General features: G+C 42.5%; 1 protein-coding gene across 2 annotated transcripts in view; it reads left to right on the top strand.

The window, feature by feature from the left end:
• Nucleotides 1–1,111: 1,111 nt before the first annotated feature.
• Nucleotides 1,112–25,306, top strand: part of LOC130357559 (ecto-ADP-ribosyltransferase 5-like) — a 54,316-nt gene continuing 30,121 nt past the window's right edge. The window contains exons 1-4 of one of the 2 annotated variants that reach the window (XM_056560259.1): nucleotides 1,112–1,231; nucleotides 8,988–9,092; nucleotides 9,644–10,340; nucleotides 15,060–15,092. In XM_056560259.1, coding sequence (XP_056416234.1) covers nucleotides 1,205–1,231; nucleotides 8,988–9,092; nucleotides 9,644–10,340; nucleotides 15,060–15,092 — 862 coding nt within the window. In that variant the 5' untranslated portion in view covers nucleotides 1,112–1,204. Of the gene's footprint in view, nucleotides 1,232–1,349; nucleotides 1,369–8,987; nucleotides 9,093–9,643; nucleotides 10,341–15,059; nucleotides 15,093–25,306 lie in introns of those variants that run through there. The other variant, XM_056560260.1, reaches the window with a different exon arrangement.

Genomic DNA, 25,306 nt, shown 5'->3' with positions numbered 1-25,306 from the left:
CAGCGGCAGGTAACCCCCAGGTCGTTCCACCCGATAGCGACTCAACCCCAACTGACGGCTGAGACAGGCGCGGTACAAGGGATTAGGCAAGAGCAAGGTCGGACGTAGCAGAAGGTCAGGGCAGGCAGCAAGGATCGTAGTCAGGGGCAACGGCAGAGGGTCTGGAACACTGGCTTGGAACATACACAAGAAACGCTTTCACTGGCACTGAGGCAACAAGATCCCGCAATGCAAGGAAGAGGAAGTGAGGTTATATAATAAGGGCACAGGTGTGAGTACTGATTGGAGCGCACTGGCCCTTTAAATCTCAGAGAGCCGGCGTGCGAGTGCCCTAGGGAGCGGGGCCGCGCGCGCGCCGGGACTGAGCCGACGGAGGACGGCTCAGTCCCCGCCGGTGAGACTAATGCAGCGCTCCCGGTCAGCGGGTCTGACCGGGGCACTGCATGGAGGTGAACGCCACTCGACGTAACACTCCTTTGCGCACAGAATAGCGACTTTTGATAAATACGTGACCTTTGCATGGTCAAAAAGAAAAAGTTCTATGGGTAGGCAAAAAGAGCGAAACTGTCTATATCAAAAGATGCGTAAAAGTCGCTAAATATGCTGCTTGCGCCTGAACTGCGCCAAAACATAGACAAAAAAATGCTCTAAAAGCAATGATAAATCTCCCCCACAATCTTTACCATTAGCATGTAGCCTATGGAGGTATTGTATAAATGATTATTAAACAACTATATACTACTGTTACCGTGTTAAGTGTAAATTTTCTTGTGAAAACCTGCAAGTCCTGGATGCCAACTAGCAAATAGAAACATCCGTTTTTTCCAATGTTGTACAAGTACAGATTAACCGATGTTGTCTTATGCTAAGAATTGTGGACAATACTTTTCTCTCTTTTTATAGATTTTTTGTTTAAAAATTAAAAAAACTCAAAAAACTGTTATATAAAAATAATGTAAAATAATCTGGTAGAATCTTCACGTCCTTCTTTCTTGGGTCCTGGCGCCTCCTTGTGTCCGCACAGTGAGTGACACCATGAGATGAGGGGGTGAAGACACATTCTCAACATTCCACAATCCCATTATTATTCCTTAAATATTCAGCGTAACCTTTTGAACAATGGAGCATTCACTGTATGATGTAGTGGAGCTCATTCTGCGCATAATAAAGACTGGACTCTGCTGCTGGTTATGTATCTGCTGCCATGAGACCTGCGCCGCCTAAAATTCAGGTAAGACCTGCACCCCCTAGAATTCAGGTGAGACCTGCGCCCCCTAGAATTCAGGTAAGACCTGCACCCCCCCTAGAATTCAGGTGAGACCTGCGCCCCCTAGAATTCAGGCGAGACCTGCGCCGCCTAAAATTCAGGTAAGACCTGCACCCCCTAGAATTCAGGTGAGACCTGCACCCCCTGAAATTCAGGTGAGACCTGCGCCCCCTAGAATTCAGGTAAGACCTGCACCCCCTAGAATTCAGGTGAGACCTGCGCCCCCTAGAATTCAGGTGAGACCTGCGCCCCCTAGAAATCAGGTGAGACCTGCGCCCCCTAAAATTCCGGTGAGACCTGCGCCCCCAAGAATTCAGGTAAGACCTGCACCCCTTAGAATTCAGGTGAGACCTGCACCCCCTAGAATTCAGGTGAGACCTGCGCCCCCTAGAATTCAGGTGAGACCTGCGCCCCCTAGAATTCAGGTGAGACCTGCGCCCCCTAAAATTCCGGTGAGACCTGCGCCCCCAAGAATTCAGGTAAGACCTGCACCCCTTAGAATTCAGGTGAGACCTGCACCCCCTAGAATTCAGGTGAGACCTGCACCCCCTAGAATTCAGGTAAGACCTGCACCCCTTAGAATTCAGGTGAGACCTGCACCCCCTAGAATTCAGGTGAGACCTGCACCCCCTAGAATTCAGGTAAGACCTGCACCCCCTAGAATTCAGGTGAGACCTGCACCCCCTGAAATTCAGGTGAGACCTGCGCCCCCTAGAATTCAGGTAAGACCTGCACCCCCTAGAATTCAGGTGAGACCTGCGCCCCCTAGAATTCAGGTGAGACCTGCACCCCCTAGAATTCAGGTGAGACCTGCACCCCCTGATATTCAGGTGAGACCTGTGCCCCCTAGAATTCAGGTAAGACCTGCGCCCCCTAGAATTCAGGTGAGACCTGCACCCCCTAGAATTCAGGCAAGACCTGCACCCCCTAGAATTCAGGTAAGACCTGCGCCCCCTAGAATTCAGGTGAGACCTGCACCCCCTAGAATAAAGGCGAGACCTGCGCCCCCTAGAATTCAGGTAAGACCTGTACCCCCTAGAATTCAGGTGAGACCTGCGCCCCCTAGAATTCAGGTAAGACCTGTACCCCCTAGAATTCAGGTGAGACCTGTACCCCCTAGAATTCAGGCAAGACCTGCGCCCCCTAGAATTCAGGTAAGACCTGCACCCCCTAGAATTCAGGTGAGACCTGCACCCCCTAGAATAAAGGCGAGACCTGCGCCCCCTAGAATTCAGGTAAGACCTGTACCCCCTAGAATTCAGGTGAGACCTGTACCCCCTAGAATTCAGGCAAGACCTGCGCCCCCTAGAATTCAGGTAAGACCTGCACCCCCTAGAATTCAGGTGAGACCTGTACCCCCTAGAATTCAGGCGAGACCCGTGCCCCCTAGAATTCAGGTGAGACCTGCACCCCCTAAAATTCAGGTGAGACCTGCGCCCCGTAGAATTCAGGTAAGACCTGCGCCCCCTAGAATTCAGGTGAGACCTGCGCCCCCTAGAATTCAGGTGAGACCTGCGCCCCCTAGAACCCTAGAAATCAGGTGAGATCTGCACCACCTAGAACCCTAGAATTCAAGTGAGACCTGCACCCCCTAGAACCCTAGAATTCAGGTTAAACCTGCGCCCCCTAGAGTTCAGGTGAGACCTGCGCCCCCTAGAATTCAGGTGAGACCCTCGCTCTTCTCTTGTGATGGTTAAAGGATTGTCAATAATAATTCCTTTTTTTATATAGCACCAACATATTTTGCAGCGCTGTACATAACTTGTCCTCACTGACATGAGTCCCTGTCCCCGTTGGGGCTCACAAATTAATTCTGAAATCACCTATCACATACAAACTCCTTGCAGATGCTGTCCTTGAGGGACATTAACCCACCAAGGACAACATCCCTGCTAGACAAAAAAAAAAAAAAAACACTGAGCCACCATCCTGCAGTGCTAACCACTGAGCCATCATCCTGCAGTTCTCACCACTGAGCCATCATCCTGCAGTTCTCACCACTGAGCCATCATCCTGCAGTCATAACCACTGAGCCACCATCCTCCAGAAATAACCACTAAACCAACGTCCCTCAGTCCAAACCAATGATCCACCATCCTGCAATCTTAACCACTGAGCCACTATTCTGCAGTGCTAGCAACTGAGCCACCATTCTTAAGTACAAACCACGGATCCACCATCCTGCAGTCTTAACCACTGAGCCCCCATCCTGCAGTGCTCACCACTGAGCCACCATTCTTCAGTACTTACCACTGAGCCACTATTCTGCAATGCTCACCACTGAGCAACCATCCTGCAGTGCTGACCATGACCACTGAGACATCATCCTGCAGTGCTGACCACAGAGCCACCATCCTGCAATGCTGACCACAGAGCCACCATCCTGCAATGCTGACCACAGAGCCACCATCCTGCAGTGCTAACCACTGAGCCACCATCCTGCAGTGCTAACCACTGAGCCACCATCCTGCAATGCTAACCACTGAGCCACCATCCTGCAATGCTGACCACTGAGCCGTCATCCTGCAGTGCTCACCACTGAGCCGTCATCCTGCAGTGCTCACCACTGAGCCACCATCCTGCAGTCATAACCACTGAGCCACCATCCTGCAGTGCTGACCACTGAGCCATCATCCTGCAATACTGACCACTGAGCCACCATCCTGCAGTGCTGACCACTGAGCCACCATCCTGCAGTGCTAACCACTGACCCACCATCCTGCAGTGCTAACCACTGACCCACCATCCTGCAGTGCTAACCACTGAGCCATCATCCTGCAGTGCTCACCACTGAGCCACCATCCTGCAATGCTAACCACTGAGCCATCATTCTGCAGTGCTGACCACAGAGCCACCATCCTGCAGTGCTAACCACTGAGCCACCATCCTGCAATGCTGACCACAGAGCCACCATCCTGCAGTGCTGACCACTGAGCCATCATCCTTCAGTGCTCACCACTGAGCTATCATCCTGCAGTGCTAACCACTGAGCCATCATCGTGCAGTGCTAACCACTGAGCCACCATCCTGCAATGCTGACCACAGAGCCACCATCCTGCAGTGCTGACCACTGAGCCACCATCCTGCAGTGCTAACCACTGAGCTATCATCCTGCAGTGCTAACCACTGAGCCATCATCGTGCAGTGCTAACCACTGAGCCACCATCCTGCAGTGCTCACCACTGAGCCATCATCCTACAGTGCTGACCACGGAGCCTGCCATATAACAGAATGTTCTACAACTTTTCAAAGGGTAAAAAGAGGGGAGGGGTTGACTTACCAAAGCATTTACACCAAAATGTTGGTATAAGATGCACCAAAAATCTGAAGTGTATGTGACAATTGTGTGATTGTTACTTCTATTTTTACATTTTGCATTTCTGTGACTAAGAAAATCTGGAAAGATCTATCAGTGATAGTTTCCCACAAATGGTACAATATGGTAAACATTTCTTAAAGTGTGATTACACCGGGGACCAATATCTGTGAAAACTTTTGTATAATAAAAATGTGTAAAGGAAACTCCAATGGACACTGTCATTAACAAATACTTCTGATATGTCAGTGACCTATGAAAAAGATTATATTGGTCGGGTGTGTAATGGAAACAGTGTAACAGAGATAATAACACAGTGTAAACCCAGCCAAATCAGTGTTATCAGTGTATAATTAGTATAATCAGTGTAAGCAGTCTAAAATCAGTGTAATCAGTGTCATTAGTCCATAATCAATCTATAATCAGTGTAATCAGTCTTTAATCAATGTAATCAGTTTCATCAATCTATAATCAGTGTGTAATCAGTATCATCAGTCTATAATCAGCCTATAATCTGTGTCATCAGTCTATAATCAGTGTGTAATCAGTATCATCAGTCTATAATGAGTGTATAATCAGTATCATCAGTCTATAATCAGTGGCATCAGTCTATAGTCAGTGTGTAATCAGTATAATCAGTTTGTAATCAGTGTGTAATCAGTATCATCAGTCTATAATCAGTCTATAATCAGTATCATCAGTCTATAATCAGCCTATATTCAGTGTCATCAGTCTATAATCAGCCTATAATCAGTGTCATCAGTCTATAATCAGTGTGTAATCAGTATCATCAGTCTGTATTCAGCCTATAATCTGTGTCATCAGTCTATAATCAGTGTGTAATCAGTATCATCAGTCTATAATCAGCCTATAATCAGTGTCATCAGTCTATAATCAGCCTATAATCAGTATCATCAGTCTATAATCAGTGTGTAATCAGTATCATCAGTCTGTAATCAGCCTATAATCTGTGTCATCAGTCTATAATCAGTGTGTAATCAGTATCATCAGTCTATAATCAGCCTATAATCAGTGTCATCAGTCTATAATCAGCCTATAATCAGTGTCATCAGTCTATAATCAGTGTGTAATCAGTATCATCAGTCTGTAATCAGCCTATAATCTGTGTCATCAGTCTATAATCAGTGTGTAATCAGTATCATCAGTCTATAATCAGCCTATAATCAGTGTCATCAGTCTATAATCAGTGTGTAATCAGTATCATCAGTCTATAATCAGTGTGTAATCAGTATCATCAGTCTGTAATCAGCCTATAATCTGTCATCAGTCTATAATCAGTGTGTAATCAGTATCATCAGTCTATAATCAGCCTATAATCAGTGTCATCAGTCTATAATCAGCCTATAATTAGTGTCATCAGTCTATAATCAGTGTGTAATCAGTATCATCAGTCTGTATTCAGCCTATAATCAGTATCATCAGTCTATAATCAGTGTGTAATCAGTATCATCAGTCTGTAATCAGCCTATAATCTGTGTCATCAGTCTATAATCAGTGTGTAATCAGTATCATCAGTCTATAATCAGCCTATAATCAGTGTCATCAGTCTATAATCAGCCTATAATCAGTGTCATCAGTCTATAATCAGTGTGTAATCAGTATCATCAGTCTGTAATCAGCCTATAATCTGTGTCATCAGTCTATAATCAGTGTGTAATCAGTATCATCAGTCTATAATCAGCCTATAATCAGTGTCATCAGTCTATAATCAGTGTGTAATCAGTATCATCAGTCTATAATCAGTGTGTAATCAGTATTATCAGTCTGTAATCAGCGTATAATCAGTATCATCAGTCTATAATAAGCCTATAATGAGTGTCCTCAGTCTATAATCAGCGTATAATCAGTATCATCAGTCTATAATCAGCGTATAATCAGTATCATCAGTCTATAATAAGCCTATAATGAGTGTCCTCAGTCTATAATCAGCGTATAATCAGTGTAATCAGTCTATAATCAGTGTATAATCAGTATCATCAGTCTATAATCAGTGCAATCACATGCATCAGTCTATAATCAGTGTAATCAGTCTATAATCAGTCTATATAATCACATGCATCAGTCTATAATCAGTCTATAATCAGTGCAATCACATCCATCAGTCTATAATCAGTGTAATCAGTCTATAATCAGTCTATATAATCACATCCACCAGTCTATAATCAGTCTATAATCAGTATCATCAGTCTATAATCAGTATAATCAGACTAAAATCAGTCTAAAATCAGCATCAGTCTATAATTAGTGTAATTAGTGTCATCAGTCATCAGTCTAAAATCAATGTCATTAATCTATAATCAGTCCATAATCAGTGTATTATCAGTGTAATCAGTGTCATCAGTCTAACATCAGTATAATCAGTATCAATAGTCTATAATCATTCTATAATCAGTATAATCAAACTATAATTAGTGTAATCAGTGTCATCAGTCTATAATCAGTGTAATCAGCCTGTAATCAGTGTCATCAGTCTATAATCAGTGTAATTTGTGTCATCAGTCTATCATTGCTGTGATTAGTGTCATCAATCTATAATCAGTGTAATTTTTGTCATCAGTCTATAATCAGTGTATTTTGTGTCATCAGTCTATCATTGCTGTAATTAGTGTCATCAGTCTATAATCAGTGTGATTAGTGTCATCAGTCTATAATCAGTGTAATTTGTGTCATCAGTCTATAATCAGTGTATTTTGTGTCATCAGTCTATCATTGCTGTAATTAGTGTCATCAGTCTATAATCAGTGTGATTAGTGTCATCAGTCTATAATCAGTATCATTAGTCTATAATCAGTATCATTAGTCTATAATCAGTATAATCAGTCTATAATCAATGTCATCAGTCTAATATCAGTGTAATTAATGTGTGTAATCAGTCTATAATCAGTGTCATCAGTCTATAATCAGTATCATTAGTCTATAATCAGTATAATCAGTCTATAATCAATGTCATCAGTCTATAATCAGTGTAATTAGTGTGTGTCATCAGTCTATAATCAGTGTAATCAGTGTCATCAGTCTATAATTAGTGTAATTAGTGTCATCAGTCTATAATCAGTGTCATCAGTCTATAATCAGTGTAATCAGTGTCATAAGTCTATAATTAGTGTAATCAGTCTATAATCAGTATCATTAGTCTATAATCAGTATAATCAGTCTATAATCGATGTCATCAGATTATAATCAGTGTAATTAGTGTGTGTCATCAGTCTATAATCAGTGTAATCAGTGTCATCAGTCTATAATTAGTGTAATTAGTGTCATCAGTCTATAATCAGTGTCATCAGTCTGTAATCAGTGTAATCAGTGTCATCAGTCTATAATTAGTGTAATTAGTGTCATCAGTCTATAATCAGTGTCATTAGTCTATAGTCATTATAATCAGTGTCATCAGTCTATAATTAGTGCAATTAGTGTCATCAGTCTATAATCAGTGTCATCAGTGTATAATCAGTGTCATCAGTCTATAATCAGTGGTATCAGTCTATAATCAGTGTAACCAGTCTGTACTCAGCACAATCAGTCTGTAATCAGTGTCATCAGTCTATAATCAGTATAATCAGTCTATAATCAGTGTCATCAGTCTATAATCAGTGTAATTAGTGTAAACAGTCTATAATCAGTGTCATCAGTCTATAATCAGTGTAATCAGTGTCATCAGTCTATAATCAGTGGCATCAGTCTATTATCAGTATAATCAGTCTGTAATCAGTGGCATCAGTTTATAAACAGTGTAGTCAGTATATAATCAGTATATTCAGACTATAATGAGTGGCATAAGTCTACAATCAGTATAATCAGTCTGTAATCAGTGGTATCAGTCTATAAACAGTCTGTAATCAGTGGCATCAGTTTCTAATCAGTGTAGTCAGACTATAATCAGTTTAATCAGTCTGTAATCAGTGGCTTCAGTTTATAATCAATGTAGTCAGACTATAATCAGCATAATCAGTCTATAATCAGTGTATTCAGTCTATAATCAGTACAATCAGTCTGTAATCAGTGTGTAATCAGTATAATCATTTTAGTCTGTCTATAATCAGTACAATCAGTCTGTAATCAGTATATGATCAGTATAATCAGTCTGTAATCAGTGGCATCAGTTTATAATCAGTGTAGTCAGTCTATAATCAGTACAATCGGTCTGTAATCAGTATGTAATAAGTATAATCATTTTAGTCTGTCTATAATCAGTACAATCAGTCTGTAATCAGTATATGATCAGTATAATCAGTGTTATTAGTTTATAATCAATATAATCAGTCTATAATCAGTTTATAATCAGTATAATCAGTCTATAATCAGTATAATCAGTCTATAATCAGTATAATTATATAAATCGATATATAAGCATTTAATCAGTTTGTCGTATTTTGAATCTCGCAGCACAAATCATACGATTCAGCTCCATTATATTCTCCTCATGAGAGGACAATGATCCTGAATTTACTGGAAGTGTTTACAGTCATCTACCTGTTCTCATTATTAAGGGTATCTATCCATCTCATATCTATCTATCTATCTATCTCATAGTTAACTATCTATCTCATATTTATCTATCTATCTATCTATCAATCACATATCTATCCATCTCATATCTATCTATCTCATATCTACTATCACATATCTATCTATCTATCTATCTATCTATCTCATATTTATCTATCTATCAATCACATATCTATCTATCTATCTATCTATCTATCTATCTCATATTTATCTATCTCATATCTATCTATCTATCTATCTCATATTTATTTATCTCATATTTATCTATCTATCTCATATCTATCTATCTCATATCTATCTATCTAACTCATATCTATCTATCTCATATCTATCTATCTATCTATCTCATATCTATCTATCTCATATCTATCTATCTATCTATCTATCTCATATCTATCTATCTATCTATCTATCTATCTCATATCTATCTCATATCTATCTATCTCATATCTATCTCATATCTATCTATCTCATATCTATCTCATATCTATCTATCTCATATCTATCTATCTATCTATGTCATATCTATGCAGAGCTCCTGTTGGGCGGTGGACCTCAGTCTGATGGCGGACTCCTTTGATGATCAGTACCTCGGGTGCACACGGCAGATGGAGAGTGAGATCCGGAATATTTTGGCTGAGGAGAAGAAGTACAAACCATTTTCTGTGATGTGGTTTTTGGCAGAGCAGACGTGGGTGAGGATAAAGCCGTACAGTGTCTTCCCGCCGGACTTTAGGGATGAGTATGGGATAGCGGTGATCCTGTACACTAAGGAGAGCCCCTACCCCATATATAAGGAGCTGAACCGCAACGTCTCCATCGCCGGCCGCTCCCGGGACCACTACATGGACGGGTTCCACTTCAAGGCTCTCCACTACTATCTCACCAGGGCCATGCAGGTGTTGGGTGGTGGCCCCAGATGTGAGGAGAGGTCCCAGGTGTACCGGGGGTCCTGGATGACGTACAAGAACATGTCCTCTGACGTCCGCTTCGGCCATTTCGCGTCATCATCTCTAAACCAGAAAACGTCGCAGAGGTTCGGAACCAGAACCCAGTTCACCATCTTCAGCTGCTTCGGGGTGAACATCGACACCTTCTCCGACTTCAAAGAGGAAGAAGTCCTGATCCCCATAACTGAGATGTTCTACGCCATAAAAAAGTCCGACAACTCGTATGTCCTGCGGAGCACGGGGCAGCACTGCAGCTACTACAACTGTGCCTACCTGGGAGGTGAGTGCCCCCGAGGACTGGAGGACAGGGGCCAGGACTAGCTATGTACAATGTGTCAGTCTGGGGTCCAGGATGTTTAGCTCACAGAGCATTGTCTAGACTGGATACAATTGTATCACTTCTCAGCTGAGAGCAGGACTAGCTATGTACAATGTATCAGTCTGGGGTCCAGGATGTTTAGCTCACAGAGCATTGTCTAGACTGGATACAATTGTATCTTCTCAGCTGAGGGCAGGACTAGCTATGTACAATGTATCAGTCTGGAGTCCAGGATGTTTAGCTCACAGAGCATTGTCTAAACTGGATACAGCTGAGAGCAGGACTAGCTATGTACAATGTATCAGTCTGGAGTCCAGGATGTTTAGCTCACAGAGCATTGTCTAAACTGGATACAGCTGAGAGCAGGACTAGCTATGTACAATGTATCAGTCTGGAGTCCAGGATGTTTAGCTCACAGAGCATTGTCTAGACTGGATACAATTGTATCACTTCTCAGCTGAGAGCAGGACGAGCTATGTACAATGTATCAGTCTGGAGTCCAGGAGGTTTAGCTCACAGAGCATTGTCTAGACTGGATACAATTGTATCACTTCTCAGCTGAGAGCAGGACTAGCTATGTACAATGTATCAGTCTGGAGTCCAGGATGTTTAGCTCACAGAGCATTGTCTAGACTGGATACAATTGTATCACTTCTCAGCTGAGCGCAGGACTAGCTATGTACAATGTATCAGTCTGGAGTCCAGGATGTTTAGCTCACAGAGCATTGTCTAGACTGGATACAATTGTATCTTCTCAGCTGAGAGCAGGACTAGCTATGTACAATGTATCAGTCTGGAGTCCAGGATGTTTAGCTCACAGAGCATTGTCTAGACTGAATACAATTGTATCACTTCTCAGCTGAGAGCAGGACAAGCTGTGTACAATGTATCAGTCTGGAGTCCAGGATGTTTAGCTCACAGAGCATTGTCTAGACTGGATACAATTGTATCACTTCTCAGCTGAGCGCAGGACTAGCTATGTACAATGTATCAGTCTGGAGTCCAGGATGTTTAGCTCACAGAGCATTGTCTAGACTGGATACAATTGTATCTTCTCAGCTGACAGCAGGACTAGCTATGTACAATGTATCAGTCTGGAGTCCAGGATGTTTAGCTCACAGAGCATTGTCTAGACTGAATACAATTGTATCACTTCTCAGCTGAAAGCAGGACAAGCTGTGTACAATGTATCAGTCTGGAGTCCAGGATGTTTAGCTCACAGAGCATTGTCTAGACTGGATACAATTGTATCACTTCTCAGCTGAGAGCAGGAATAGCTATATACAATGTATCAGTCTGGGGTGCAGGATGTTTAGCTCACAGGGCATTGTCTAGACTGGATACAATTGTATCACTTCTCAGCTGGGAGCAGGACTAGCTATGTACAATGTATCAGTCTGGAGTCCAGGATGTTTAGCTCACAGAGCATTGTCTAGACTGGATACAATTGTATCACTTCTCAGCTGAGGGCAGGACTAGCTATGTACAATGTATCAGTCTGGGGTCCAGGATGTTTAGCTCACAGAGCATTGTCTAGACTGGATACAATTGTATCACTTCTCAGCTGAGAGCAGGACTAGCTATGTACAATGTATCAGTCTGGAGTCCAGGATGTTTAGCTCACAGAGCATTGTCTAGACTGGATACAATTGTATCACTTCTCATCTGAGAGCAGGACTAGATATGTACAATGTATCAGTCTGGAGTTAAGGATGTTTAGCTCACAGAGCATTGTCTAGACTGGATACAGCTGAGAGCAGGACTAGCTATGTACAATGTATCAGTCTGGAGTCCAGGATGTTTAGCTCACAGAGCATTGTCTAGACTGGATACAGCTGAGAGCAGGACGAGCTATGTACAGTGTATCAGTCTGGAGTCCAGGATGTTTAGCTCACAGAGCATTGTCTAGACTGGATACAGCTGAGAGCAGGACTAGCTATGTACAATGTATCAGTCTGGAGTCCAGGATGTTTAGCTCACAGAGCATTGTCTAAACTGGATACAGCTGAGAGCAGGACTAGCTATGTACAATGTATCATTCTGGAGTCCAGGATGTTTAGCTCACAGAGCATTGTCTAGACTGGATACAATTGTATCACTTCTCAGCTGAGAGCAGGACGAGCTATGTACAATGTATCAGTCTGGGGTCCAGGAGGTTTAGCTCACAGAGCATTGTCTAGACTGGATACAATTGTATCACTTCTCAGCTGAGAGCAGGACGAGCTATGTACAATGTATCAGTCTGGAGTCCAGGAGGTTTAGCTCACAGAGCATTGTCTAGACTGGATACAATTGTATCTTCTCAGCTGAGAGCAGGAATAGCTATATACAATGTATCAGTCTGGGGTGCAGGATGTTTAGCTCACAGAGCATTGTCTAGACTGGATACAATTGTATCACTTCTCAGCTGAGAGCAGGAATAGCTATATACAATGTATCAGTCTGGGGTGCAGGATGTTTAGCTCACAGAGCATTGTTTAGACTGGATACAATTGTATCACTTCTCAGCTGGGAGCAGGACTAGCTATGTACAATGTATCAGTCTGGAGTCCAGGATGTTTAGCTCACAGAGCATTGTCTAGACTGGATACAATTGTATCACTTCTCAGCTGAGAGCAGGAATAGCTATATACAATGTATCAGTCTGGGGTGCAGGATGTTTAGCTCACAGAGCATTGTCTAGACTGGATACAATTGTATCACTTCTCAGCTGGGAGCAGGACTAGCTATGTACAATGTATCAGTCTGGAGTCCAGGATGTTTAGCTCACAGAGCATTGTCTAGACTGGATACAATTGTATCACTTCTCAGCTGAGGGCAGGACTAGCTATGTACAATGTATCAGTCTGGGGTCCAGGATGTTTAGCTCACAGAGCATTGTCTAGACTGGATACAATTGTATCACTTCTCAGCTGAGGGCAGGACTAGCTATGTACAATGTATCAGTCTGGGGTCCAGGATGTTTAGCTCACAGAGCATTGTCTAGACTGGATACAATTGTATCACTTCTCAGCTGAGAGCAGGACTAGCTATGTACAATGTATCAGTCTGGGGTCCAGGATGTTTAGCTCACAGAGCATTGTCTAGACTGGATACAATTGTATCACTTCTCAGCTGAGGGCAGGACTAGCTATGTACAATGTATCAGTCTGGAGTCCAGGATGTTTAGCTCACAGAGCATTATCTAGACTGGATACAATTGTATCACTTCTCAGCTGAGGGCAGGACTAGCTATGTACAATGTATCAGTCTAGAGTTCAGGATGTTTAGCTCACAGAGCATTGTCTAGACTGGATACAATTGTATCACTTCTCAGCTGAAAGCAGGACTAGCTATATACAATGTATCAGTCTGGAGTCCAGGATGTTTAGCTCACAGAGCATTGTCTAGACTGGATACAATTGTATCACTTCTCAGCTGAAAGCAGGACTAGCTATATACAATGTATCAGTCTGGAGTCCAGGATGTTTAGCTCACAGAGCATTGTCTAGGCTGGATACAATTGTATCATTTATCAGCTGAGGGCAGGACTAGGTATGTACAATGTATCAGGCTGGAGTCCTGGATGTTTAGCTCACAGAGCATTGTCTAGACTGGATACAATTGTATCACTTCTCAGCTGAGAGCAGGACTAGCTATGTACAATGTATCAGTCTGGAGTCCAGGATGTTTAGCTCACAGAGCATTGTCTAGACTGGATACAATTGTAACACTTCTCAGCTGAGAGCAGGACTAGCTATGTACAATGTATCAGTCTGGGGTCCAGGATGTTTAGCTCACAGAGCATTGTCTAGACTGGATATAATTGTATCACTTCTCAGCTGAGATCAGGACTAGCTATGTACAATGTATAAGGCTGGAGTCCTGGATGTTTAGCTCACAGAGCATTGTCTAGACTGGATACAATTGTATCACTTCTCAGCTGAGATCAGGACTAGCTATGTACAATGTATCAGGCTGGAGTCCTGGATGTTTAGCTCACAGAGCATTGTCTAGACTGGATATAATTGTATCACTTCTCAGCTGAGATCAGGACTAGCTATGTACAATGTATCAGGCTGGAGTCCTGGATGTTTAGCTCACAGAGCATTGTCTAGACTGGATACAATTGTATCACTTCTCAGCTGAGATCAGGACTAGCTATGTACAATGTATCAGTCTGGAGTCCAGGATGTTTAGCTCACAGAGCATTGTCTAGACTGGGTACAATTGTATCACTTCTCAGCTGAGATCAGGACTAGCTATGTACAATGTATCAGTCTGGAGTCCAGGATGTTTAGCTCACAGAGCATTGTCTAGACTGGATACAATTGTATCACTTCTCAGCTGAGATCAGGACTAGCTATGTACAATGTATCAGTCTGGGGTCCAGGATGTTTAGCTCACAGAGCATTGTCTAGACTGGGTACAATTGTATCACTTCTCAGCTGAGATCAGGACTAGCTATGTACAATGTATCAGTCTGGAGTCCAGGATGTTTAGCTCACAGAGCATTGTCTAGACTGGATACAATTGTATCACTTCTCAGCTGAGATCAGGACTAGCTACAGTATGTACAATGACATTTAGAAATAACTGGAGTAATTGATCTCTCTATAGGAGCCGTATATCTGTCCTGTGTTACTGGATTTCACCTTATCAGAAAATGATGGAGTTTTTTTTTTTCACATCTTGTAACAGGTGAAAAGCGAAAAAATCCCATCTGCAGCTCCGGTAAGAACTGAAGTGACCACAAGGTGTCAGCACTGAGCGCAACGCTGCCGTTCACTGTGAGATCCCCTCTGTATACACAGGGAAAGGGGGAGGGGAAGGGCCCCACAGTATATACAGAGAAAGGGGGAGGGGAAAATAAAGGGGCCTCGCAGTATATACAGGGAAAGGGGGAGGGGAAGGGCCCCGCAGTATATACAGGGAAAGGGGGAGGGGAAAACTAAAGGGGGCCCTACTGTATACACAGGGAAAGGGGGAGGGGAAAACTAAAGGGGGCCCTACTGTATACACAGAGAAAGGGGGAGGGGAAACTAAAGGGGGCCCTACTGTTTACACAGGGAAAGGGGGGGGGGACTAAAGGGGCCCCTCTGTATACACAGGGAAAGGGGGAGGGGAAAACTAAAGGGGCCCTACTGTATACACAGGGAAAGGGGAAGGGGAAAACTAAAGGGTGCCCTACTATATACACAGGGAAAGGGGGAGGGGAAAACTAAAGGGGGCCCTACTATATACACAGGGAAAGGGGGAGGGGAAAACTAAAGGGGGCCCTACTATATACACAGGGAAAGGGGGAGGGGAAAACTAAAGGGGGTCCTACTGTATACACAGGGAAATGGGGAGGGGAAAACTAGAGGGGGCCCTACTGTATACACAGGGAAAGGGGGAGGGGAAAACTAAAGGGTGCCCTACTATATACACAGGGAAAGGGGGAGGGGAAAACTAAAGGGGGCCCTACTGTATACACAGGGAAAGGGGGAGGGGAAAATAAAGGGGGCCCTACTGTATACACAGGGGAAGGGGGAGGAGAAAATAAAGGGGGCCCTACTGTATACACAGGGAAAGGGGGGGGGGGACTAAAGGGGCCCCTCTGTATACACAGGGAAAGGGGAGGGGAAAACTAAAGGGGCCCTACTGTATACACAGGGAAAGGGGGAGGGGAAAACTAAAGGGTGCCCTACTATATACACAGGGAAAGGAGGAGGGGAAAACTAAAGGGGGCCCTACTGTATACACAGGGAAAGGAGGAGGGGAAAACTAAAGGGGGCCCTACTGTATACACAGGGAAAGGAGGAGGGGAAAACTAAAGGGGGCCCTAGTGTATACACAGAGAAAGGGGAGGAGAAAATAAAGGGGGCCCTACTGTATACACAGGGAAAGGGGGAGGGGAAAACTAGAGGGGGCCCTACTGTATACACAGGGAAAGGGGAGGAGAAAATAAAGGGGGCCTACTGTATACACAGGGAAAGGGGGCGGATAAAGGGGGCCCCACTCTATACACAGGGAAAGGGGGGGGGGGATAAAGGGGCCCCACTGTATACACAGGGAAAGGGGGAGAAAATCTAAAGGGAATCTCAGGGTAACTTGTTACATAACTATTATATGTATTATCCCTGTACTGTGACATCACTGTGCATTATCTCTGTACTGTGACATCACTGTGTATTATCCCTGTACTGTGACATCACTGTGTATTATCCCTGTACTGTGACATCACTGTGCATTATCTCTGTACTGTGACATCACTGTGTATTATCCCTGTACTGTGACATCACTGTGTATTATCCCTGTACTGTGACATCACTGTGTATTATCTCTGTACTGTGACATCACTGTGTGTATTATCCCTTTACTGTGACATCACTGTGTGTATTATCCCTGTACTGTGACATCACTGTGTATTATCCCTGTACTGTGACATCACTGTGTGTTATCCTTGTACTGTGACATCACTGTGTATTATCCCTGTACTGTGACATCACTGTGTGTATTATTCCTGTACTGTGACATCACTGTGTGTATTATCCCTGTACTGGGACATCACTGTGTGTATTATCCCTGTACTGTAACATCACTGTGTATTATCCCTGTACTGTGACATCACTGTATATTATCCCTGTACTGTGATATCACTGTGTATTCTCCCTGTACTGTGATATCACTGTGTGTATTATCTCTGTACTGTGACATCACTGTGTGTATTATCTCTGTACTGTGACATCACTGTGTGTATTATCTCTGTACTGTGACATCACTGTGTATTATTCCTGTACTGTGACATCACTGTGTATTATTCCTGTACTGTGACATCACTGTGTATATTATCTCTGTACTGTGACATCACTGTGTGTATTATCCCTGTACTGGGACATCACTGTGTATTATCCCTGTACTGTGACATCACTGTGTGTATTATCCCTGTACTGTGACATCACTGTGTATTATCCCTGTATTGTGACATCACTGTATATTATCCCTGTACTGTGACATCACTGTGTATTATCCCTGTACTGTGACATCACTGTGTATTATCCCTGTACTGTGACCTTACTGTGTGTATTATCCCTGTACTGTGACATCACTGTGTATTATCCCTGTACTGTGACATCACTGTGTATATTATCCCTGTACTGTGACATCACTGTGTATATTATCCCTGTACTGTGACATCACTGTGTATTATCCCTGTACTGTGACATCACTGCGTGTATTATCCCTGTACTGTGACATCACTGTGTGTATTATCCCTGTACTGTGACATCACTGTGTGCATTATTCCTGTACTGAGACATCACTGTGTGCATTATCCCTGTACTGAGACATCACTGTGTGTATTATCCCTGTACTGTGACATCACTGTGTGTATTATCCCTGTACTGTGACATCACTGTGTGTATTATCCCTGTACTGTGACATCACTGTGTATTATCCCAGTACTGTGACATCACTGTGTATTATCCCTGTACTGTGACATCACTGTGTGTAATATCCCTGTACTGTGACATCACTGTGTGTATTATCCCTGTACTGTCACATCACTGTGTGTATTATTCCTGTACTGTGACATCACTGTGTGTATTATCCTTGTACTGTGACATCACTGTGTGTATTATCCCTGTACTGTGATATAACTGTGTGTATTATCCCTGTACTGTGACATCACTGTGTATATTATCCCTGTACTGTGACATCACTGTGTATATTATCCCTGTACTGTGATATCACTGTGTATTCTCACTGTACTGTGACATCACTGTGTATATTATCCTGTACTGTGATATCACTGTGTATTCTCCCTGTACTGTGACATCACTGTGTATTATCCCTGTACTGTGACATCACTGTGTAATATCCCTGTACTGTGACATCACTGTGTATTATCCCTGTACTGTGACATCACTGTATATTATCCCTGTACTGTGACATCACTGTGTATTATCTCTGTACTGTGACAACACTGTGTGTATTATCCCTGTACTGTGACATCACTGTGTGTATTCTCCCTGTACTGTGACATCACTGTGTGTATTCTCCCTGTACTGTGACATTACTGTGTGCATTATCCCTGTACTGTGACATCACTGTGTATTATCCTTGTACTGTGACATCACTGTGTGTATTATCCCTGTACTGTGACAACACTGTGTGTATTATCCCTGTACTGTGACATCACTGTGTATTATCCATGTACTGTGACATCACTGTGTATTATCCCTGTACTGTGACAACACTGTGTGTATTATCCCTGTACTGTGACATCAGTGTGTGTATTCTCCCTGTACTGTGACATCACTGTGTGTATTCTCCCTGTACTGTGACATCACTGTGTGTATTCTCCCTGTACTGTGACATCACTGTGTGTATTATCCCTGTACTGTGACAACACTGTGTGTATTATCCCTGAACTGTGACATCACTGTGTGTATTATCCCTGTACTGTGACATCACTGTGTATTATCCATGTACTGTGACATCACTGTGTATTATCCCTGTACTGTGACATCACTGTGTGTATTATCCCTGTACTGTGATATCACTGTGTATATTATCCCTGTACTGTGATATCACTGTGTATCCTCCCTGTACTGTGACATCACTGTGTATATTATCCTGTACTGTGATATCACTGTGTATTCTCCCTGTACTGTGACATCACTGTGTATATTATCCTGTACTGTGATATCACTGTGTATTCTCCCTGTACTGTGACATCACTGTGTGTATTATTCCTGTACTGTGACATCACTGTGTGTATTATCCCTGTACTGTGATATCACTGTGTATTCTCCCTGTACTGTGACATCACTGTGTATTCTCCCTGTACTGTGACATCACTGTGTGTATTATTCCTGTACTGTGACATCACTGTGTATATTATCTCTGTACTGTGACATCACTGAGTATTATCCCTGTACTGTGACATCACTGTGTGTATTATCCCTGTTCTGTGACATCACTGTGTATTATCCCTGTACTGTGACATCACTGTGTGTATTATCTCTGTACTGTGACATCACTGTGTATTATCCCTGTACTGTGACATCACTGTGTATATTATCCCTGTACTGTGACATTACTGTGTATTATCCCTGTACTGTGACATCACTGTGTGTATTATCCCTGTACTGTGACATCGCTGTGTGTATTATCCCTGTACTGTGACATCACTGTGTATTATCCCTGTACTGTGACATCACTGTGTATTATCCCTGTATATTATCCCTGTACTGTGACATCACTGTGTATTATCCCTGTACTGTAACATCACTGTGAATTATCCCTGTACTGTGACATCACTGTGTATTATCCCTGTACTGTGACATCACTGTGTATTATCTCTGTACTGTGACGTCACTGTGCATTATCCCTGTACTGTGACATCACTGTGTATTATCCCTGTACTGTGACATCACTGTGTAATATCCCTGTACTGTGACATCACTGTGTATTATCCCTGTACTGTGACATCACTGTATATTATTCCTGTACTGTGACATCACTGTGTATTATCCATGTACTGTGACAACACTGTGTGTATTATCCCTGTACTGTGACATCACTGCGTGTATTCTCCCTGTACTGTGACATCACTGTGTGTATTCTCCCTGTATTGTGACATCACTGTGTGCATTATCCCTGTACTGTGACATCACTGTGTATATTATCCTGTACTGTGATATCACTGTGTATTCTCCCTGTACTGTGACATCACTGTGTGTATTATTCCTGTACTGTGACATCACTGTGTGTATTATCCCTGTACTGTGACATCACTGTGTATTATCCCTGTACTGTGATATCACTGTATATTCTCCCTGTACTGTGACATCACTGTGTGTATTATCTCTGTACTGTGACATCACTGTGTATTATCCCTGTACTGTGACATCACTGTGTGTATTATCCCTGTACTGGGACATCACTGTGTGTGTTATCCCTGTACTGTGATATCACTGTGTATTCTCCCTGTACTGTGATATCACTGTGTGTATTATCTCTGTACTGTGACATCACTTTGTGTATTATCTCTGTACTGTGACATCACTGTGTATTATTCCTGTACTGTGACATCACTGTGTATTATTCCTGTACTGTGACATCACTGTGTATATTATCTCTGTACTGTGACATCACTGTGTGTATTATACCTGTACTGTGACATCACTGTGTATTATCCCTGTACTGTGACATCACTGTGTATTATCCCTGTATTGTGACATCACTGTATGTTATCCCTGTACTGTGACATTACTGTGTATTATCCCTGTACTGTGACATCACTGTGTATTATCCCTGTACTGTGACATTACTGTGTGTATTATCCCTGTACTGTGACATCACTGTGTATTATCCCTGTACTGTGACATCACTGTGTATATTATCCCTGTACTGTGACATCACTGTGTATATTATCCCTGTACTGTGACATCACTGTGTATTATCCCTGTACTGTGACATCACTGTGTGTATTATCCCTGTACTGTGACATCACTGTGTGTATTATCCCTGTACTGTGACATCACTGTGTGCATTATTCCTGTACTGAGACATCACTGTGTGCATTATCCCTGTACTGTGACATCACTGTGTGTATTATCCCTGTACTGTGACATCACTGTGTGTATTATCCCTGTACTGTGACATCACTGTGTATTATCCCAGTACTGTGACATCACTGTGTATTATCCCTGTACTGTGACATCACTGTGTGTATTATCCCTGTACTGTCACATCACTGTGTGTATTATTCCTGTACTGTGACATCACTGTGTGTATTATCCTTGTACTGTGACATCACTGTGTGTATTATCCCTGTACTGTGATATAACTGTGTGTATTATGCCTGTACTGTGACATCACTGTGTATTATCCCTGTACTGTGACATCACTGTGTATTATCCCTGTACTGTGATATCACTGTGTATTCTCCCTGTACTGTGACATCACTGTGTATATTATCCTGTACTGTGATATCACTGTGTATTCTCCCTGTACTGTGACATCACTGTGTATTATCCCTGTACTGTGACATCACTGTGTAATATCCCTGTACTGTGACATCACTGTGTATTATCCCTGTACTGTGACATCACTGTATATTATCCCTGTACTGTGACATCACTGTGTATTATCTCTGTACTGTGACAACACTGTGTGTATTATCCCTGTACTGTGACATCACTGTGTGTATTCTCCCTGTACTGTGACATCACTGTGTGTATTCTCCCTGTACTGTGACATCACTGTGTGCATTATCCCTGTACTGTGACATCACTGTGTATTATCCCTGTACTGTGACATCACTGTGTGTATTATCCCTGTACTGTGACAACACTGTGTGTATTCTCCCTGTACTGTGACATCACTGTGTGTATTCTCCCTGTACTGTGACATCACTGTGTGCATTATCCCTGTACTGTGACATCACTGTGTATTATCCTTGTACTGTGACATCACTGTGTGTATTATCCCTGTACTGTGACAACACTGTGTGTATTATCCCTGTACTGTGACATCACTGTGTATTATCCATGTACTGTGACATCACTGTGTATTATCCCTGTACTGTGACAACACTGTGTGTATTATCCCTGTACTGTGACATCAGTGTGTGTATTCTCCCTGTACTGTGACATCACTGTGTGTATTCTCCCTGTACTGTGACATCACTGTGTGTATTCTCCCTGTACTGTGACATCACTGTGTGTATTATCCCTGTACTGTGACAACACTGTGTGTATTATCCCTGAACTGTGACATCACTGTGTGTATTATCCCTGTACTGTGACATCACTGTGTATTATCCATGTACTGTGACATCACTGTGTATTATCCCTGTACTGTGACATCACTGTGTGTATTATCCCTGTACTGTGATATCACTGTGTATATTATCCCTGTACTGTGATATCACTGTGTATCCTCCCTGTACTGTGACATCACTGTGTATATTATCCTGTACTGTGATATCACTGTGTATTCTCCCTGTACTGTGACATCACTGTGTATATTATCCTGTACTGTGATATCACTGTGTATTCTCCCTGTACTGTGACATCACTGTGTGTATTATTCCTGTACTGTGACATCACTGTGTGTATTATCCCTGTACTGTGATATCACTGTGTATTCTCCCTGTACTGTGACATCACTGTGTATTCTCCCTGTACTGTGACATCACTGTGTGTATTATTCCTGTACTGTGACATCACTGTGTATATTATCTCTGTACTGTGACATCACTGAGTATTATCCCTGTACTGTGACATCACTGTGTGTATTATCCCTGTTCTGTGACATCACTGTGTATTATCCCTGTACTGTGACATCACTGTGTGTATTATCTCTGTACTGTGACATCACTGTGTATTATCCCTGTACTGTGACATCACTGTGTATATTATCCCTGTACTGTGACATTACTGTGTATTATCCCTGTACTGTGACATCACTGTGTGTATTATCCCTGTACTGTGACATCGCTGTGTGTATTATCCCTGTACTGTGACATCACTGTGTATTATCCCTGTACTGTGACATCACTGTGTATTATCCCTGTATATTATCCCTGTACTGTGACATCACTGTGTATTATCCCTGTACTGTAACATCACTGTGAATTATCCCTGTACTGTGACATCACTGTGTATTATCCCTGTACTGTGACATCACTGTGTATTATCTCTGTACTGTGACGTCACTGTGCATTATCCCTGTACTGTGACATCACTGTGTATTATCCCTGTACTGTGACATCACTGTGTAATATCCCTGTACTGTGACATCACTGTGTATTATCCCTGTACTGTGACATCACTGTATATTATTCCTGTACTGTGACATCACTGTGTATTATCCATGTACTGTGACAACACTGTGTGTATTATCCCTGTACTGTGACATCACTGCGTGTATTCTCCCTGTACTGTGACATCACTGTGTGTATTCTCCCTGTATTGTGACATCACTGTGTGCATTATCCCTGTACTGTGACATCACTGTGTATATTATCCTGTACTGTGATATCACTGTGTATTCTCCCTGTACTGTGACATCACTGTGTGTATTATTCCTGTACTGTGACATCACTGTGTGTATTATCCCTGTACTGTGACATCACTGTGTATTATCCCTGTACTGTGATATCACTGTATATTCTCCCTGTACTGTGACATCACTGTGTGTATTATCTCTGTACTGTGACATCACTGTGTATTATCCCTGTACTGTGACATCACTGTGTGTATTATCCCTGTACTGGGACATCACTGTGTGTGTTATCCCTGTACTGTGATATCACTGTGTATTCTCCCTGTACTGTGATATCACTGTGTGTATTATCTCTGTACTGTGACATCACTGTGTGTATTATCTCTGTACTGTGACATCACTGTGTATTATTCCTGTACTGTGACATCACTGTGTATTATTCCTGTACTGTGACATCACTGTGTATATTATCTCTGTACTGTGACATCACTGTGTGTATTATACCTGTACTGTGACATCACTGTGTATTATCCCTGTACTGTGACATCACTGTGTGTATTATCCCTGTACTGTGACATCACTGTGTATTATCCCTGTATTGTGACATCACTGTATGTTATCCCTGTAATGTGACATTACTGTGTATTATCCCTGTACTGTGACATCACTGTGTATTATCCCTGTACTGTGACATTACTGTGTGTATTATCCCTGTACTGTGACATCACTGTGTATTATCCCTGTACTGTGACATCACTGTGTATATTATCCCTGTACTGTGACATCACTGTGTATATTATCCCTGTACTGTGACATCACTGTGTATTATCCCTGTACTGTGACATCACTGTGTGTATTATCCCTGTACTGTGACATCACTGTGTGTATTATCCCTGTACTGTGACATCACTGTGTGCATTATTCCTGTACTGAGACATCACTGTGTGCATTATCCCTGTACTGTGACATCACTGTGTGTATTATCCCTGTACTGTGACATCACTGTGTGTATTATCCCTGTACTGTGACATCACTGTGTATTATCCCAGTACTGTGACATCACTGTGTATTATCCCTGTACTGTGACATCACTGTGTGTATTATCCCTGTACTGTCACATCACTGTGTGTATTATTCCTGTACTGTGACATCACTGTGTGTATTATCCCTGTACTGTGATATAACTGTGTGTATTATGCCTGTACTGTGACATCACTGTGTATTATCCCTGTACTGTGACATCACTGTGTATTATCCCTGTACTGTGATATCACTGTGTATTCTCCCTGTACTGTGACATCACTGTGTATATTATCCTGTACTGTGATATCACTGTGTATTCTCCCTGTACTGTGACATCACTGTGTATTATCCCTGTACTGTGACATCACTGTGTAATATCCCTGTACTGTGACATCACTGTGTATTATCCCTGTACTGTGACATCACTGTATATTATCCCTGTACTGTGACATCACTGTGTATTATCTCTGTACTGTGACAACACTGTGTGTATTATCCCTGTACTGTGACATCACTGTGTGTATTCTCCCTGTACTGTGACATCACTGTGTGTATTCTCCCTGTACTGTGACATCACTGTGTGCATTATCCCTGTACTGTGACATCACTGTGTATTATCCCTGTACTGTGACATCACTGTGTGTATTATCCCTGTACTGTGACAACACTGTGTGTATTATCCCTGTACTGTGACATCACTGTGTATTATCCATGTACTGTGACATCACTGTGTATTATCCCTGTACTGTGACAACACTGTGTGTATTATCCCTGTACTGTGACATCAGTGTGTGTATTCTCCCTGTACTGTGACATCACTGTGTGTATTCTCCCTGTACTGTGACATCACTGTGTGTATTATCCCTGTACTGTGACATCACTGTGTGTATTCTCCCTGTACTGTGACATCACTGTGTGTATTATCC

Source organism: Hyla sarda, chromosome 2 (assembly GCF_029499605.1).
Source record: "Hyla sarda isolate aHylSar1 chromosome 2, aHylSar1.hap1, whole genome shotgun sequence".
NCBI lineage: Eukaryota > Metazoa > Chordata > Amphibia > Anura > Hylidae > Hyla > Hyla sarda.
The sequence above is the reverse complement of the archived record's forward strand: the minus strand, read 5'-3'. Positions and strand labels throughout refer to the sequence as shown.